The sequence below is a fragment of the Pleurodeles waltl genome, chromosome 5, assembly GCF_031143425.1.
Source record: "Pleurodeles waltl isolate 20211129_DDA chromosome 5, aPleWal1.hap1.20221129, whole genome shotgun sequence".
In the NCBI taxonomy this organism is placed as follows: domain Eukaryota; kingdom Metazoa; phylum Chordata; class Amphibia; order Caudata; family Salamandridae; genus Pleurodeles; species Pleurodeles waltl.
In genome coordinates this window covers 609930616-609946333 of record NC_090444.1, presented here as the reverse complement: position 1 = coordinate 609946333, position 15718 = coordinate 609930616, and the positions used below count along the sequence as shown (strand labels likewise).

At 44.7% G+C, this 15718-nt stretch overlaps 1 protein-coding gene across 1 annotated transcript in view; it reads left to right on the top strand.

Moving 5' to 3' along the window:
* SPMIP3 (sperm microtubule inner protein 3) overlaps positions 1–15718 on the top strand; it is a 64219-nt gene that overhangs the window by 18197 nt on the left and 30304 nt on the right. Inside the window, exons 2-3 of the mRNA XM_069236726.1 lie at positions 5946–6015; positions 15032–15124. Coding sequence (XP_069092827.1) covers positions 5946–6015; positions 15032–15124 — 163 coding nt within the window. The remainder of the gene's footprint in view (positions 1–5945; positions 6016–15031; positions 15125–15718) is intronic.

Here is a 15718-nt window from a genome sequence, read left to right as displayed (position 1 = left end):
CGTGATTTTGGTATTTTCTATTTCAATTGGGCCTGTTGTACGGAAGTTTCTTAGTGTCTGGTCCCTGTCTCTGTAGTTGAGAAGTCTCGCGATTAGTGGTCCCGGTGGGGCTCCCGGACGGGAAGGGCCCCCTGGAACTCGGTGTGCACGTTCCACTATTAATAGTGGTGGGGGGTCATTTGTAAATATGTTTTCACTAAGCCAGCGCTCCAGGAATAGTTCTGCGTTTGGGAGTTCAATCTTCTCCGGGAAACCAAGGAATCTTACATTATTGCGGCAAGAGCGTCCTTGCGCTTCGTAGCCCGTTTGTTTAGTCGTAGTATTTCAGTTTCCTGTTGTTGAAGCCGCTGTTTTAGGTCTATTATGTCTGGTTGCGTCGATTTAAGGGTTATTTCAGTTGTTGCGACCCTTTCTGTGAGTTTTCGTTGTTCCATTCGAAGCGTGTTGACTTCAGCCACTACGGTGTCTATTTTTCCTTCTAACGATGTTTTGGTGTCAAGAATTGCTTGGAGTACCTTTTCCATTTGCACGGAGTGGGCGGCAGGGTTTCTGTTACTCTGTGTAGGACATTTGGGTGAGGTTCTATGTCCATTTCTGAGGCTGATGAGGGTCCAGTTTCAGTTTGTGTTTTTTGTGCTTTCGGTTTCACCACTTTTTTTTATTAACCTTAAGTTATGCAGGTTGTCCTCCGCTGTAGCAACCCGTCTCAAGACCGTTGATTAACAGCGTCGCTCTATCCAGTGGTTTTGATTTTATAATTGCGACTGCTCGTGTGCTTGGTGCTATGCTCCAATTTGGGGGTTAGATGAGGTCGAGATCCCTGCCTCTCCGCGCGTGCTTATAGTGGTCGCTCCGCGGGACATCCAGCTCCCCTCTCGGCCGTGTCTATACTGTGGCATCCGGTCTGTGCCCCTCGATAACTTTCACACTAGTGAGCCTCTCCGTGTCGGCCGTAAAAGAACTGTAGAAATGCACAGCTATAGTGTGGTGGCACTTATGACACACTACTTCACTCTTTCTCACCCTACTCCACTACTTCAGTTAATGCCACTCCACTCTACGCACTCCACTGTAACACACTTTAAAACATGCTACTCAATGATGCACCACTCTATTGTATTCCAGGAGACACCACTTCACTACCCCACTGCACGTTTCAGCGTTCTACTACACTCTGTCCCTCTCTACCCTATGCTAATGTACTTCAGTCTATGCACTCTATGACATGCCACTCTATGACACAGCACTCCAACCTACTGTACAACACCCCACTCCGTCCTACACCATTGCACTCTACAACACTCTACTGAACTTTATGCCCTACACTAAACTCCACGCTATGACCCCATATGACACGCCACTTCACTCTACTCTATGACACAGCACTCCAATCTATGGCACACCACTCCACTCTATGACACACCAATCCACTCTAAAAGACTTCACTCCACTCTACAACACTCCATGACACACCACTCCACTCTGTGACATTTTACTCCATTCTGCGCCATTCCACTCTATGGCACTGTACTACTCTCTATAGAATGTTACTATACAACACTATACTACACTCTATACCTCTCTTCAACACTCTACTCCACTCTTCTACATCTTATGACACTCTACAACAAGTCACTCTACTCCTCTCTATGACATGCCACTTCATTGTATGACATGGTTCACCACTCTCTGACACTCCATCAACTCAACTCTGTGACACTGCACTCGATGACACTCCACTCTATGCACTCTACTTCACCGTACTCCTCTCTACTCCACTCTATGACAATTCATTCAACAACTCCACTCAATGGTAGTTCACTCTACGACACTCCACTCTATGGCACTCCATTCCACTGTATGACACTCCACTTTACTTTATGGCACACTACTTCACTCTAGAAGACTATACTCAACTGTATGCTTCTGTACTGTACACCACTCTATTCCACTCTACCACACTCTATCACACACTACTGTACCTACTTGACAACACTCCGCCCTATGACACTATACTGTGGGACACTCTGCTCCACTCTACTGTTTGACACTCCACTCTACAACACTTCACTCTATGACACTGTACTCCACATTACTCCACTCTATATCACTCCACTATTTAAAACTCTATTCCACTCTATGTCAATCTATGAGACTGTACTCAACAACACTCCACTACATGATACTCTGTGCTACCAGTCGATGACACTCCACTCTATGATACTCCAATCTATGACACTTCACCCACTCTATGCCACTTTACTGTGCTTAGCGAGATGCCACTCCAATCTACAGTGCTCTACTGTAAAACACTTTACTCCACTGTATTTCCCTCAATTCTTTGTCACTCCACTCCACAATACTCAACTATATGACACTGTACAACACTACACTCTATGATGACACACCACTCACTGGCACTCCACTGTACAGCACTCCACTCTAATCTATGCCACTCTTACCCACTCCACTCTACGCCTCTACAATCTACTACAATCTACTCCACTCACTGCCACTGTACAACACTGTACTTCACTATATGACACTTTACACAACGCCCTCTATGCCTCAACATACTATTTTATTCCACTTCCCTTTATGACACACTACTCTACTCTAATACACTCTACTTCACTACTGAACGCTATGCCACTCCACTCTATGCTACTCCACTGTAACACAGTGTACAGTACTTCTCGAGATGCCACACCACTCTACACCACTCCGCTCTAAAACACTCTACTCCACTCTATGCCAATCTACTCCACCATACAACACTGTACAACACACCACTGTATGGCACGCCACCCCACTGAACTGTACAACACCCCACTCCACTCTACACCACTCTACCCCACTCTATGTCCCTACACTCTATACCACTCTACTCTACAACACACTACAACACACCACTCTATTCGTCTCTACAACACACTACTCCAGTTTAGAACAAACCATTCCATGGTACTCAATTCCACTCCACTCAACGGAATGCAACACCACTCATGACATGCCACTACACAGTACAACATTTCACCCTACAAACCTCCACTCTTAGATAGTCTACGACACACCGCTCTATGACAAGCCACTCCACTGCACTCTATGACATGCACTCCACTCTATGCCACTCCATTGTACTGTCCCACACTCCACTCTACAACATGCCACTCCAATCATAAACACATCACTCCACTCGAGGACACACGTCACTCCACTCTATGACACTTTACTCCACTCTACACTACGCCACTTCACTGTACTCTATGACACTCCACTTAATGATACTCTACTCGATGAGAATGTAGTCTATGATTCGAAACACTTCTTTATTTAAAAAAAATAAAAACTATTGAAATTCAATTAAATAAACAAAGGTTAAAGCTTAGTCATAGTTAGGAAAACTGTATTTATTTTTCCTATACAAACCAAACTTTAACTACACAAACATGAGAAATCTAAAGTTATAGTTATACCTTAAATAAATAACTTAGGCACCACCTTAGTTTTTTCATGTTTTCATGATATATATATATATATATATATATATATATATATATATATATATATATATATATATATATATATATATGCATATATATATATATATATTTATATCTATCTATCTATATCTATCTATCTATCTATATATATATATATATATATATATATATATATATATATATATACAAAGCCACATACATGTAGAGTTAAGTGTAGAAAATCTATGCTTAGCTTTCAATATTTTAGATTCTATATTTTATCCTTCAGAATTGCATGAGTTGATTTTCTGAATGCAATATTTAGCGTACACACCAGTAGGTTGCTACTGATAGGAAGGGTGGTACAGTGATCGGTGCAAGAAAGTGCAGGGATTGTGTGTTTCTATAACTGCAATGGTTAGGGATGTGGTTCAAGCATACTTTTTACCAGGGGTCCTCCCTTTGAAGACAGTGATTCATCTCACATCAGGTCTTTCTGATTGGAGATTTGGATTTGGAAATTTACAAAGCATCTTTCTGGTCCAGCATCAAATACAAACATGGACTAGGACACTAACATCCGGAAACAAGCATTTACAATGCATCGGGTCTCGCGTTTGCTCATGTTAGAGCTGATCGCGTTCTAAACTCCTAACCCGACTTTTCACCTATCGGGAAAAAGTGCATTAATGTACATAACCAGAAAAAGTTAAATTAACTATGTAAAGCGCTCGACTTCTGCCAAGCGAGATCGGGCTCGTAAATTAGAGAAAAAGAAGTCCACGAGCCCGATGGAAAACAGCGAGCCTCGCATGTTTTCTGTACTTGGTCGCTGCGCTGGAGGAGGGCTAGCCACCGGAAAAGGCATGACATATGCCTGCTTTCGACTAATGAAAGCAAGCAGATTTTTTTAGGCAAGCCCACGAACCAATAAAAAACACTGACGTCATGTTGACAGTGCTCGGAGCCCTTTTCTGAACACTAAAGAGTCTCCTAGCTTTACGCATGCGTGAGCGCATGCAACGCAGGCTCGACCCTAAAAAACATGGCTCTTACTACAAGCAAGCTCCCATCAGTGGAAGTCACAACCACAGAGGCCAAAAGCACCAAATGTAATCAAGTGGCTATCAAGCACCAACAAGTAGCACATAAGGTACCCCTTCTTTTACTTGACCTACAACCTTCCACAACAAAGTGCAAGACCATGCTGGACACTGCAATCTTGAGGAAGAACATGCACAGAAATCCAGATTCCCATTAGGGGATAAAATGCTCCACAGGAGGACTTGTAACTTTGTGATGAGACTGAGCAGAAGAAGTAAAGTATACATGGGATACAAAATGACTGTGGTACTTTAATCTATGTACCTACCTTTTGGTATGTAAACTTGGTAAAAAGACGACACCAAAAGATTCTTTCACAGTAATGTTGTCTTATAGAGGGCCCATTAAAGCTGAAAACAATTTCTAATTCTGAATACTTTTATTAACCACATTTGCGCTGTACAATTGCTGCGGAACTAGAGTTTTGTGGTTGTGTCAAAGAGATGATCACATGAACACCTTGAATACTGATGCCTGATTGGTTAATATTTTCAATTTCTGTATTCTACATTTGCCATCTGATCTCAGTTGACTGTAAAATATTCTGTGTGCCTTCAATAACTAATTTTGACATGGACTGTGAAAGTCACACTAAGGAGATGGGAGTGAATGGTTTTTCACAATATATTTAAAAAAAAGTCAGGAGCAATGTCCTATGGTAGAACTCCTTTCGAATACATACTTACTTCCGGTATTCCTGGCACTTTTACTGAATCTACATTTTGTGGCTCAGTGGTCGGAAAGAATGCTCCTGGCGTTGTTTAGTTTGTGGGCACGAAATAACATTTGTGGTATACATCCCCCATGCTTGTTGCGGTTTTAAATTGTAGTGTTGCTGTAGAAGCTGTATGTGTGTGCCAAACATGAAGACATCTTGAGGGATTTTCAAGATCACCGCACCACCATGCTCTGTGATGTTTTCATATTTAAATTGTGTGTGGGGGTGCAGTTGTTAAATATGGCAAAGTAGCTCAGTGGTTTAGGGAACACGCTGCAGGGATTTATATGTGACCTCAAGGTGTGAGGATAGATTAGATAAATTGTCTTTAATCATTTATGAAGCTTCAAAAAATTACTTGGATAATAGTAACAGCTGTTGTTTCACAGCATTACCAAGTTACACAACTGTAGTAGCAAATTCTATATTAATTCAATACTCAAACGTAGCACAATGCAAAATACAAGCACAGGTAACAAAATGTAGAACAGTTTAATTCCAAGGGTTCTGTCCTAGGTACAAACCATAATGTTAAACTTGTATTTTAAAATATAGTGCAATGTTTAATCCTTACCCACGCCGAAAATAATATGCAATTAGTTTAACCTCATTTAAAATAGTGATGCATGTGTTCGTTTCAGGAGCAGCGATGGCAGGACCAGCTACAGCAATAAAACTGAGGGAATTTAAAGACTGGACTCCTATTTTTGGGTAAGAGGCCTATGTGTTGGAGCAATTGAGGCAAAAATAAGGAGTCAGTACGAGAAACAGTATGACACAAAATGCTGCTAAGAGCTTGCGGGCTGGTATTGTATTGTACTAGTGATACAACTGTGAGGTAGTTGACAGAAAGTACAATAATAATGCTGGGGTATTGTGTACAACACATAGACCTTCAGTTGAAGAGCCGATTGCCCCACCATAAGAGGCTGGGCTCCGAATGACAATCATGACGCATAATATCAAATCCTAAGCAAAGCAAAACGCTGTGAAGAGCGGCAAGCCACCACCATGAGGCTACCGGCTAACTTATTCTGCTCCTGTCCTACTTGGCCTGTCCATGCATGCAACAACATGGATGTCAATTGTTCACTCTTCAACTGTATTTTATGTGCAAAGCAGATATCACATCACTTAGAGCTGGACGAGACCACCAACCCATTTCACACATGATGTATCAAACAATTCACCATGCGACAGTGAATTTTGATTACTTCCAACTTGAGTGCTATTGTAACCAGAGCCCTACCAAAAGCTGTACAACTCCGGACTAAATGATCCATCCGATAACCCAGTGATTTGTGCCCGCTCACATAAGATAACATGTGGAGGCAACCATCAAAGAAAGACACTGGCAAACAAGTGCAAAAGACTGTTGCTGAAACAGCAATCGTTGTGCAATATTCATGCTCACCATTTATGTGGGTTTATTCTATGTATCTATTGCTGTGCCATAACTGCTTCTGAGAGCTTTTTAGCGGCTTTTAGTTTAATGCAGATTTGATAGTGCTTAATTTGAGCTGGTAGTTTTAGGTGGGGCCCACTGGCACCCATTTTTGTGGGCCAGCACTTATTTTTCCTTATACGACTTTGACCCAGAACAAAAGAGAGAAAAACACAAAAAGGGGAAAGAAGAAGTCAGAGAAAGGTGGAAAATCAATGACAGATGTAAAACGTAGAAAAGTAAAAGGATCAAAGGTCTGAGGCTGAATCAAGACTATGCAACCAAGGTATTCAGTAACCCCGACATTGAGCAATACTGGTCTCAGGATTCTGGAAATTCTTTGGACACTTATATTGAATATTTTGCAAATTAAGCCCTCATATTTGGAGATTAACTTTGGAAATCTGGCAAAGGAAACCTCTTGTGGTAAATAAACTGAGAATAGGTGTTGGCCCAACCTTTTTCAAACCATTGGCTTACTTGGATGAGCCCCCTTCTACCACTGGCTTAACTCATTTTCAATTGCATCTTGGATCAGGCCAAAGATGTATTTTCTTGCTATTTGCTATTGCCTGTTTGGTGAATACTTCCACATAATAGAAGGTTCTTTCATTGGAATAGATCAATGACATAGGCCCTCATTATGACTTCAGCAGTCTTTTTCTCAGACCTCCGAAGTCACACCCGCCACATGACAGCCATATTATGGCTGCAGGCTGCTCTCTGCCACCATTTGGTGGGAAAGCCACCAGCAGCCATACTGGCGGTAAGTGATCTAGTGGAGCTTGCTCCGTCGCCACCGCCACATCACCACAACGCCGCCCGCCGTATTACTACATGTAGACAGCGTGGCGGTCTTGTGTTGGCGGGGCGTTGGCAGCGGAGCAAGCTCCATGGACCCCGTTCCCTCCCCGACGACCACCAGTTAAGGTGGAGTGGGGGTGTTCGATATTGTGTGCGTGAATGGGTGTGTGTGTGTGTGTGTGTGTGTGAATGGAGGGGATGGGGTGTTGTGTGCGTTTGTGTGCGTGTGTGTGCAAGTGTCTGTGTGACTGTGTGTATGCAGGGAGTGGGGGGAGTATGTGTGCGTGTATGCAGGAGGGAGTGTCGTGGCCATGTGTGCATGTGTGTGTGAATGAGTGAGTGTGGATGTGTGCATGTATGTATGTATGTGTGATGTGTGCGTGCATGTATGCAAGTGTGGTGTGTGCGTGTGTTAATGGGAAGGTGGGGGTATAGTACGGGGATAGTGCAGGAGGCATTGCTGCATGGGGGTTGGGAAGCTTCTGATGTGGTCAGGGCTGGAGGGGCTCCTACATGGAGGGGGTGGGGATGGGAAGCCCTGTAGTGGCAACAGGAATGAGTATTCCTATCGCCAGTATCTTTACCGCCAGAGATTCCGTGGCGGGGCCACCGCCACAGAATCCCTGGCAGTAAGGATACTAAAAATACCACGGGTGGTTTTAGGTGGACTGCCGGGTCAAAGGTGGTCAACCTTTGGCCAGGCGGTCCTACCCCCCTGGCAGTACAGTTCCCTACTGTTGTCATAATTTGGCAGCCCTGAACAGCCACGCTGTCTGTGGTCTGGCCGCCACTGCGGGCGTGGCAGAGCAGGACCGCCAGGCTCATAATGGCCCCCCATAATGTTGATAGCAAATATATTGATTCACAAGAATATCAGAAAAAAAATATTGGTCACAAAAATATCACCTTCCTATACTTAACTAATAAAAACACAAATTTCATTGACCTTAATATCACACTTATAAATTTCTATTTTGACTTACATTGATAACAAAAATATTGGAAACCAATTTTTTTTTACCTTAAAGTAACCAAATAAGTTGTAAAAAATATCGCAATACACAATATCAACTTCAATAAATACATAAAATAAGGACATGTCTTTACTAAACATTGGAATAACAGCATTTTACATTACCAAAAAATAAAAATAAACAAAAAAATAAATATTCTCACAATATTGTGACCATTTCATAACACTGAAATAAACGTAAAACACCGCCAGAAAAATAATATAATTAATACAGCAAAATAATTTTTTTAAATCTATTTACAGCAAGTACTGGCATTTAAACATTATCAGAAATCTGACAGAACAGCCTGAAGGACATTATTAGCAGGAGGTTTCTGACAACCCAGTGCATCAGCACAAAGGCATTTGTGAAGGACGCACCCCTTGCACAGAGACAGCCGGGCAGGGGAATCTGACCAGAGGGAGTGTGATACCCAGAGGGTGATTTGACAAATAGCAGGGGCTGCACCCAAGGAGCTAGTCAGGGAAGGATATGGCCATACAATCTGTGACCCAACCTAGCTCCCAGTCGAATCCTCAAAGAATAAGCATGGAAGCTAGGAGGCACAGGCCCCGCTGCCAACCATGCTGATACACGATTCGCAAAATAACTTTAGGAGGGATATAGAGTCCCATGCAGCTTCTATGTGGCTTGCAACCACATCGCACGCACCCTAGGTGCCGGGTACAGCCCAAAGGGATAAATAAACAGGATGTGGACTGCTTGTGGCCTCTGCCAGATAGTAGATGAGCAATCCATGTGAGTTCTTGCACATATGGCACTCAGCCTCAGCAGCAAAGCTCCAGTACTATTACAAATTCAGGCAAATGATTCATAGCCTTTCGAATTGGAAGGAAGAGGGAGGCACCCTTTGCATGGCAGCTCTCCTTCCAAATCATAATGAGTCATCAAATACACTTTGTGAGTTGGAAAGACATTTATGATTTCCAGAGTACTTTTTGCATATTCTGACTTTGAATTTTGCAGTCACAAAGCCTATGATTTTGCAAATCCAATTGCTTTGCAACCACGAAATCCATTTTTTACGGAAGGCCAATATAACCTAATGGGGAATAATTATCTTTTGCACTGTTTCACCCGAGCAAAACCTGAGAAGGAAATTGTTCTCACACATAAATGTCACTCTAAACGACATTGGGATTTTTGTATGTGCTTAAGTACAAATCTTTAAACCTAACAATGTTAAATCAGTTGCCGCCCTTATTTTGACTTGATCTGCTTTTGATAAAAATGATGGTGACTTTAGAAAGATGCAGTATATAGGCATTGTTTCAGCACACTGTTTGCTAATTCCATCGGGGCTTACATACATGCTGTTTGGTGTTACATCTTTTTAGGGTTGAGGCCGCGAGGGCATGCACTAGTGCATGCGTCTCGCTTCCAAGACTCTGTTGTCTGTACAGTAAAGAGCTTGGAGCCTGCCTGTCGCTCACCACTTGTTGGCTTGTGTGGCATTCTTCTTTATATCTACTTAAGGCCGGGCATAATTTCCGTTCCTCCCTGTGGCATAGGGACAAAGCACTGATTGATTCAACTCAATCAGTGCCAGTCCACTGCACAGGACGTGATCGAGGTACTATTTTGTTCTTTTTAACTTCTAGTGCCCTCCAAACAGAAGGCTTGTGACTGGCAAAAATGTGCCCAGCAAGACCAACAAAATTGCAAAGTTTTCGTTTTTTTACAGCTTTCTTTTATTTTACCATGTCATCTTTTCTCACTTTACACTCGTTATATTTTGTTTTGCTCGTGGGCGCTCTTCTCAAAAGATTATCTTGTTCTAAATAGTGAAACACAACGTTCTTTCTTTATTATTTAAAATTTCTGAAATTATGCTTTAGCACAAAATCAAGCAGTAAACCCCAGTCTACCCCACTTTAATCCGCCACACTGCAATCCACCCCAATCCACCCTACTTTACCCCACACCAATCTACCCCAATTCATGTCCAAACCACTCACCCCAGTCCAACCCACCCTACTCTAAATCCTCCTAACCTACTCCAACCTACTCTGCCCCACTCCAGTTCGTCTCACATGAATCCAAAACAATCTGCACCACTCCAAAACAATCTGCCCCACTCCAATTCAAAACAATCTGCCCCACTCCATTTGTCTCCATTCCAAAACAATCTGCCCCACTCCAATCTGCCCCACTCCAATCCAAAACAATATGCCCCATTCCAACCCAATTCACCCCACTCCAATCCACCCACTCACATCCAATCCACCCCACTTCCATCCAATCCACCCTAGACCAACCCAGTCCACTGCACTCCAATCCACCCCAATATAATCTGCCCCACTCTAAACCAAAATAATCTGCCCCACTCCAATCTGTCCCACTCCAGTCTGCCCACTCTAATCCAAAGCAATCAGTCCCACTCCAATCCGCCCCACTCCAGTCTGCCCCACTCAAATCCAAAACAATCTGCCCACTTTAATTCAAAACAACCTGCACCATTCCACACTGCCCCACTCCAATCCCAAACACCCCATTACAATCCAAAACAATCTGCCCCAATTAATCCAATCCACCTCACCTCACCCAAATCCACCCCACACAAAACCAAACAATCTGTCCCATTCCAAAACAATCTGCCCCATTCCAATCTGCCACACTTCACTCTGCCCCAATCCACTCTAAAACAATATGCCCCACTTTAATCCAATCCACTTCATCCCAATCCAATCCACCCCTCTCCAACCTAATTCACCCCACTCCAATCCACCCCAATCTTATCCCAATCCACCCCACTCACATCCAATCCACCCTACGCCAACCCTATCCACCTCACTCCAATCCACCCTAATACCATCTGCCGCACTCCAATCTTCCCCACTCCAAACTTAACCAACCAGCCCCACTCCAATCTGCCCCACTCTAATCCAAAGCAATCTGTCCCACTCCATTCCGCCGCACTCCAATCCACCCCATTCCTTTCCAAAACAACCTGCTTCACTCCAATCTGCCCCACTCAACCCAAACCAATCTGTCCCGCCCCAATACAAAACAAACTGCTGCACCCCAATCTGCCCCACTCAAATCCAAAACAATCTGCCCCACCTCAATTAAAAAAAACCCGCCCCACAATATTCTGCAGCATTACTCACTGTCCCACTCCATTCTGCAGCACTCCACCCTGCCCAACTCCAATCCCAAACAACCCATTCAAATCCAAAACAGTCTGCCCCAATCAATCCAAACCACCTCACCTCACCTCATTCCACCCCACTCAAACACAAATCACCCCACTCAGATCCACCACAGTCCACCCTACTACAATCCAGTCCACCCCACACCAATCCAGTTCACTCCACCCCACTTTACCCCACACCAGTCCAATCCAAACCACTCGCTCCAATCCAGTCCAACCCACCCCAATACTCCCAACCTACTCCAATCTAATCTGCCCCAATCCAATTCACCCGACAATAATCCAAAACAATCTGTACCACTTCAAAACATTCTGCCCTACTCCAATTCAAAACAATCTGCCCACTCCAATCTGCCCCATTCCTAAACAATCTGCCCAACTCCACTCCAAAACAATGTGTCCCACTCCAATCCAAAACAATATGCCCCACTCCAATCCAATTCACCTTACTCCAATCCACACCATTCACATCCAATCCACACCACTCCCATCCAAGACACCCTACACCAATCTAATCCACCTTACTCCAATCCACCCTCATACCATCTGCCCCACTCCAATCTACCCCACTCCAAACCAAAACAATCCGCCCCACTCCAGTCTGCCCCACTCCAGTCTGCCCACTCTAATCCAAAGCAATCTGTCCCCTCCAATCTGCCCCACTCCAATCTGCCCATTCCAATCCAAAACAGTCTGCTTCATTTCAATCAGCCCCACCCCACCCAAAACAATCAGCACCACTCCAATACAAAACAAACTGCCACACTCCAATCTGCCTCACTCATATCCAAAACAATCTGCCCCACTTTAATTTTAAAAAAACTGCCCCACTCCAACCTGCACCATTCCACCCTGCCCCACTCCAATCCCAAACAACCCATTCCAATCCAAAACGATCTGCCCCAATCAATCCAATCCACCTCACCTCACTCCAATCCACCCCACTCAAAGCCAATTCACCCCACTCAATCCACCACAATCCAACTCACTACAATCCAGTCTACCCCACACCAATCCAGTCCACCCGACTTGAATCCACAGCACCCTAATCCAGCCCAGTCCAATCGACCCCACTCCAATTCAGTACAACTCACCCCAACACAATCCATCCCAATCCAATCCAATCCACCCTAATCCACTCCAGTCCAATTCACCCAATCCACCCCACTCCAATCCATCCCACCCCAATTCAACTCATCCTATTCCAATCCAGCCCTCCCTACTCCAGTCAAACCCACTCCAACTCAACTCACCCTAATGCAGTCCATTCCACCCCACTCCAATAAAACCCACCCTACTCCATTCCAATCCACCCTACTCAATTCCAATCCACCCACACCAACCACCATCCCACCCAATACAATCCACATTAATCCACCCTAATCTGGTCCAATCCACCCCACTCCAAACCAACTTAATCTACTCCACTTCAATTCAGTCAACTCACTCCAATCAATCCACCCCACACAAGTCTAATCCATCCCAAAGCAATCCAAAGCAATCCACCCACTGCAATCCAATGTACCCCACGCCAGTCCAATCCACCACAACCCACTCCACTCCAATCCAACCCACTCCACTCCAATGCGCCTCTACCCAATCCACCCAACCCATATACAATCCACCAGAATCCAATCCACCCCACCCCTAATACACCCCATTCAGTCCAATCCACCTCACTCCAATCCACTCCACACCATCCCCATCAGATACACCCCAACCCGACCCACCCCAATCCAGTCTACCCTGCTGCAGTCCACCATACCCCACTTTAGTCGACCCCACTCCAGTGCACTCCACACCAATCCACTCCACCTCACCTCAGTGCAATCCAACCCACCCCAAAACCAGTCCACCCCATTCCAGTCTACCTCTTCCCGTCCAACCCACCCCATTTTAATCCAATCCACCCCAATCCAATCCACCACACTCTACCTTAATCTAGCCCACCCCATCCCAGTTCAGTCCAATCCAGCCAGCCTACCCCACTCCAATCCAATCTAATCCACTCCAATCCACCCCACTCCATCCCAGTTCAGTCTACCAAACTCCAATCCACCCCACCGCACTCCAATCCACCCCACCTGAGTGCAATCCACCCCAACCCAATCTACTCCAATCCACCCCAATACAACACACCCCACTCCATCTCAATCCGCCCCACTCCAATCGAATCCACCCACTCCATTCTATCCCACCCCATTCCAATCTACCGCACTCACTTTAATACACCACACTCTACTCCAATCCATCCACTCTAGCCCAATCCAATCCATCCAGGTCACCTCACTCCAATCCATCCAGCCCATCCCACTCCAATCCACCCCTCTACACACTCCAATCCAATTTACTCCACTCCAATCCAATTCAACCCCCAATCCATCCACTCCCCTCCAATCCTATCCACCCACTCTGTCCAATCCACCCCACTCCAATCTAATCCACCCTACTCCAATCCAGTGAATCCAAGCCACCCCACTCCAATCCACTCCACTCCAGTCCAATCCAATGCACCCCACTCCAATTCAATCCACCCCACCCCAATCCATTCCACCCCACCCCAGACATATCACTCCAATCCAATCACTCCACCCTAATCCAAACCACACCATATTACTCCAGTCTAAACCACGTACCCCAGTCCAATCTAATCCACCCCACTTGAATCCACCTCAGTCCCATCCACTTATCCCATTTTAATCCACCCACTCCACTCCGATCCAATCCCCCACATCAATCCACCCCACTCAATCTGTCCCACTCAACCCAAATCCGATCCAGCCCACTCTATTCCAATCAATCCACCTAGCTCAATCCACTCCAACCCACTCCATCCTATTACACCCCACTCCACTCTATGACACTCTCTGCCACTGAACCACTGAACTCTACGCCACTCTACAACACTCTACTCCTCTTACTCCACTTTACAACTTTACAACAAATCCACATTACAACCCTCTACTCCCCCACTCCACTCTGACACTTTGAGCCACTAACTTTTAGCCTCGCTGCACAGCAGCCACACTGCAACATGGCAAAACACATTGCCAAAGCCAATAGCTCTTGTATAGGACCGACCTATGGGTTTTGCCAATGCTTGTTTTCTGTTTCTGATTTACTCTCTCCATGGCCTCCTTTTTCACTGTAACTCTCAAAGTGCATAGTGGTGGTTAATCAACAGCATGAGAGGCTTAAACAATAATATGAGGACATGAGTGCAAGTTTACCTTCGTATAAGTACACGGTAAAAAAAAAAATTAAACATATCTGTTGTGATTTGATTTTCAGCGCGGCCTACCGTCAAGGGAGAGATGCCCAAGGGATTTATCCTGGGCAGCTTGGACGTGTACACGTGGCCCAACAATTGGAAGCAGAGATTCGGTAAACTGTGGAGCCTTGTTTTTGTTTTTACTGTTTAGGCTCTGAGCTGTGGTTACATGGTAAGCTGCCAGGAAATTGAGTTTTAAATGTCGTACTACAAAAATATTGGTGTCTTACTATAAAGGTAAGTATGTTCAGATAAGTTTAGATTTACTATTCCTAATTCCACATATATATTTTTTGGGACCATAGACGAGGCCTCTGGATCTTTCATACAGTCTAACAGATTATCCCGTACTCGTGCTATGTCTATGGATCCTCTCACTCACTTAGCCACATTTAACCACTCACAACTCTCATAACCTGCCTGCTTGACAAGATGCTTTTGCCATTTTTCTACACTGGGCCTTCTGGTGGCTTTCCAACTAAGTGGCACTTAGCTAGGATCAGAGCTTGATCGATGGACTTGGTCGTGACCTAACACTTGGTTGGGTGAAGGTACAATGCCACTAAACATGTTTTCAGTGAACATGAAATATTTCAGTGGGTAACATTGTTAACGAAACCGACCACCCCTATCCAAAACAGCCGAGAGGAAGATGCAGTCCCATACCATATGAAATATTTCTGCCCCCTCCTCCCCACACCTGGGAC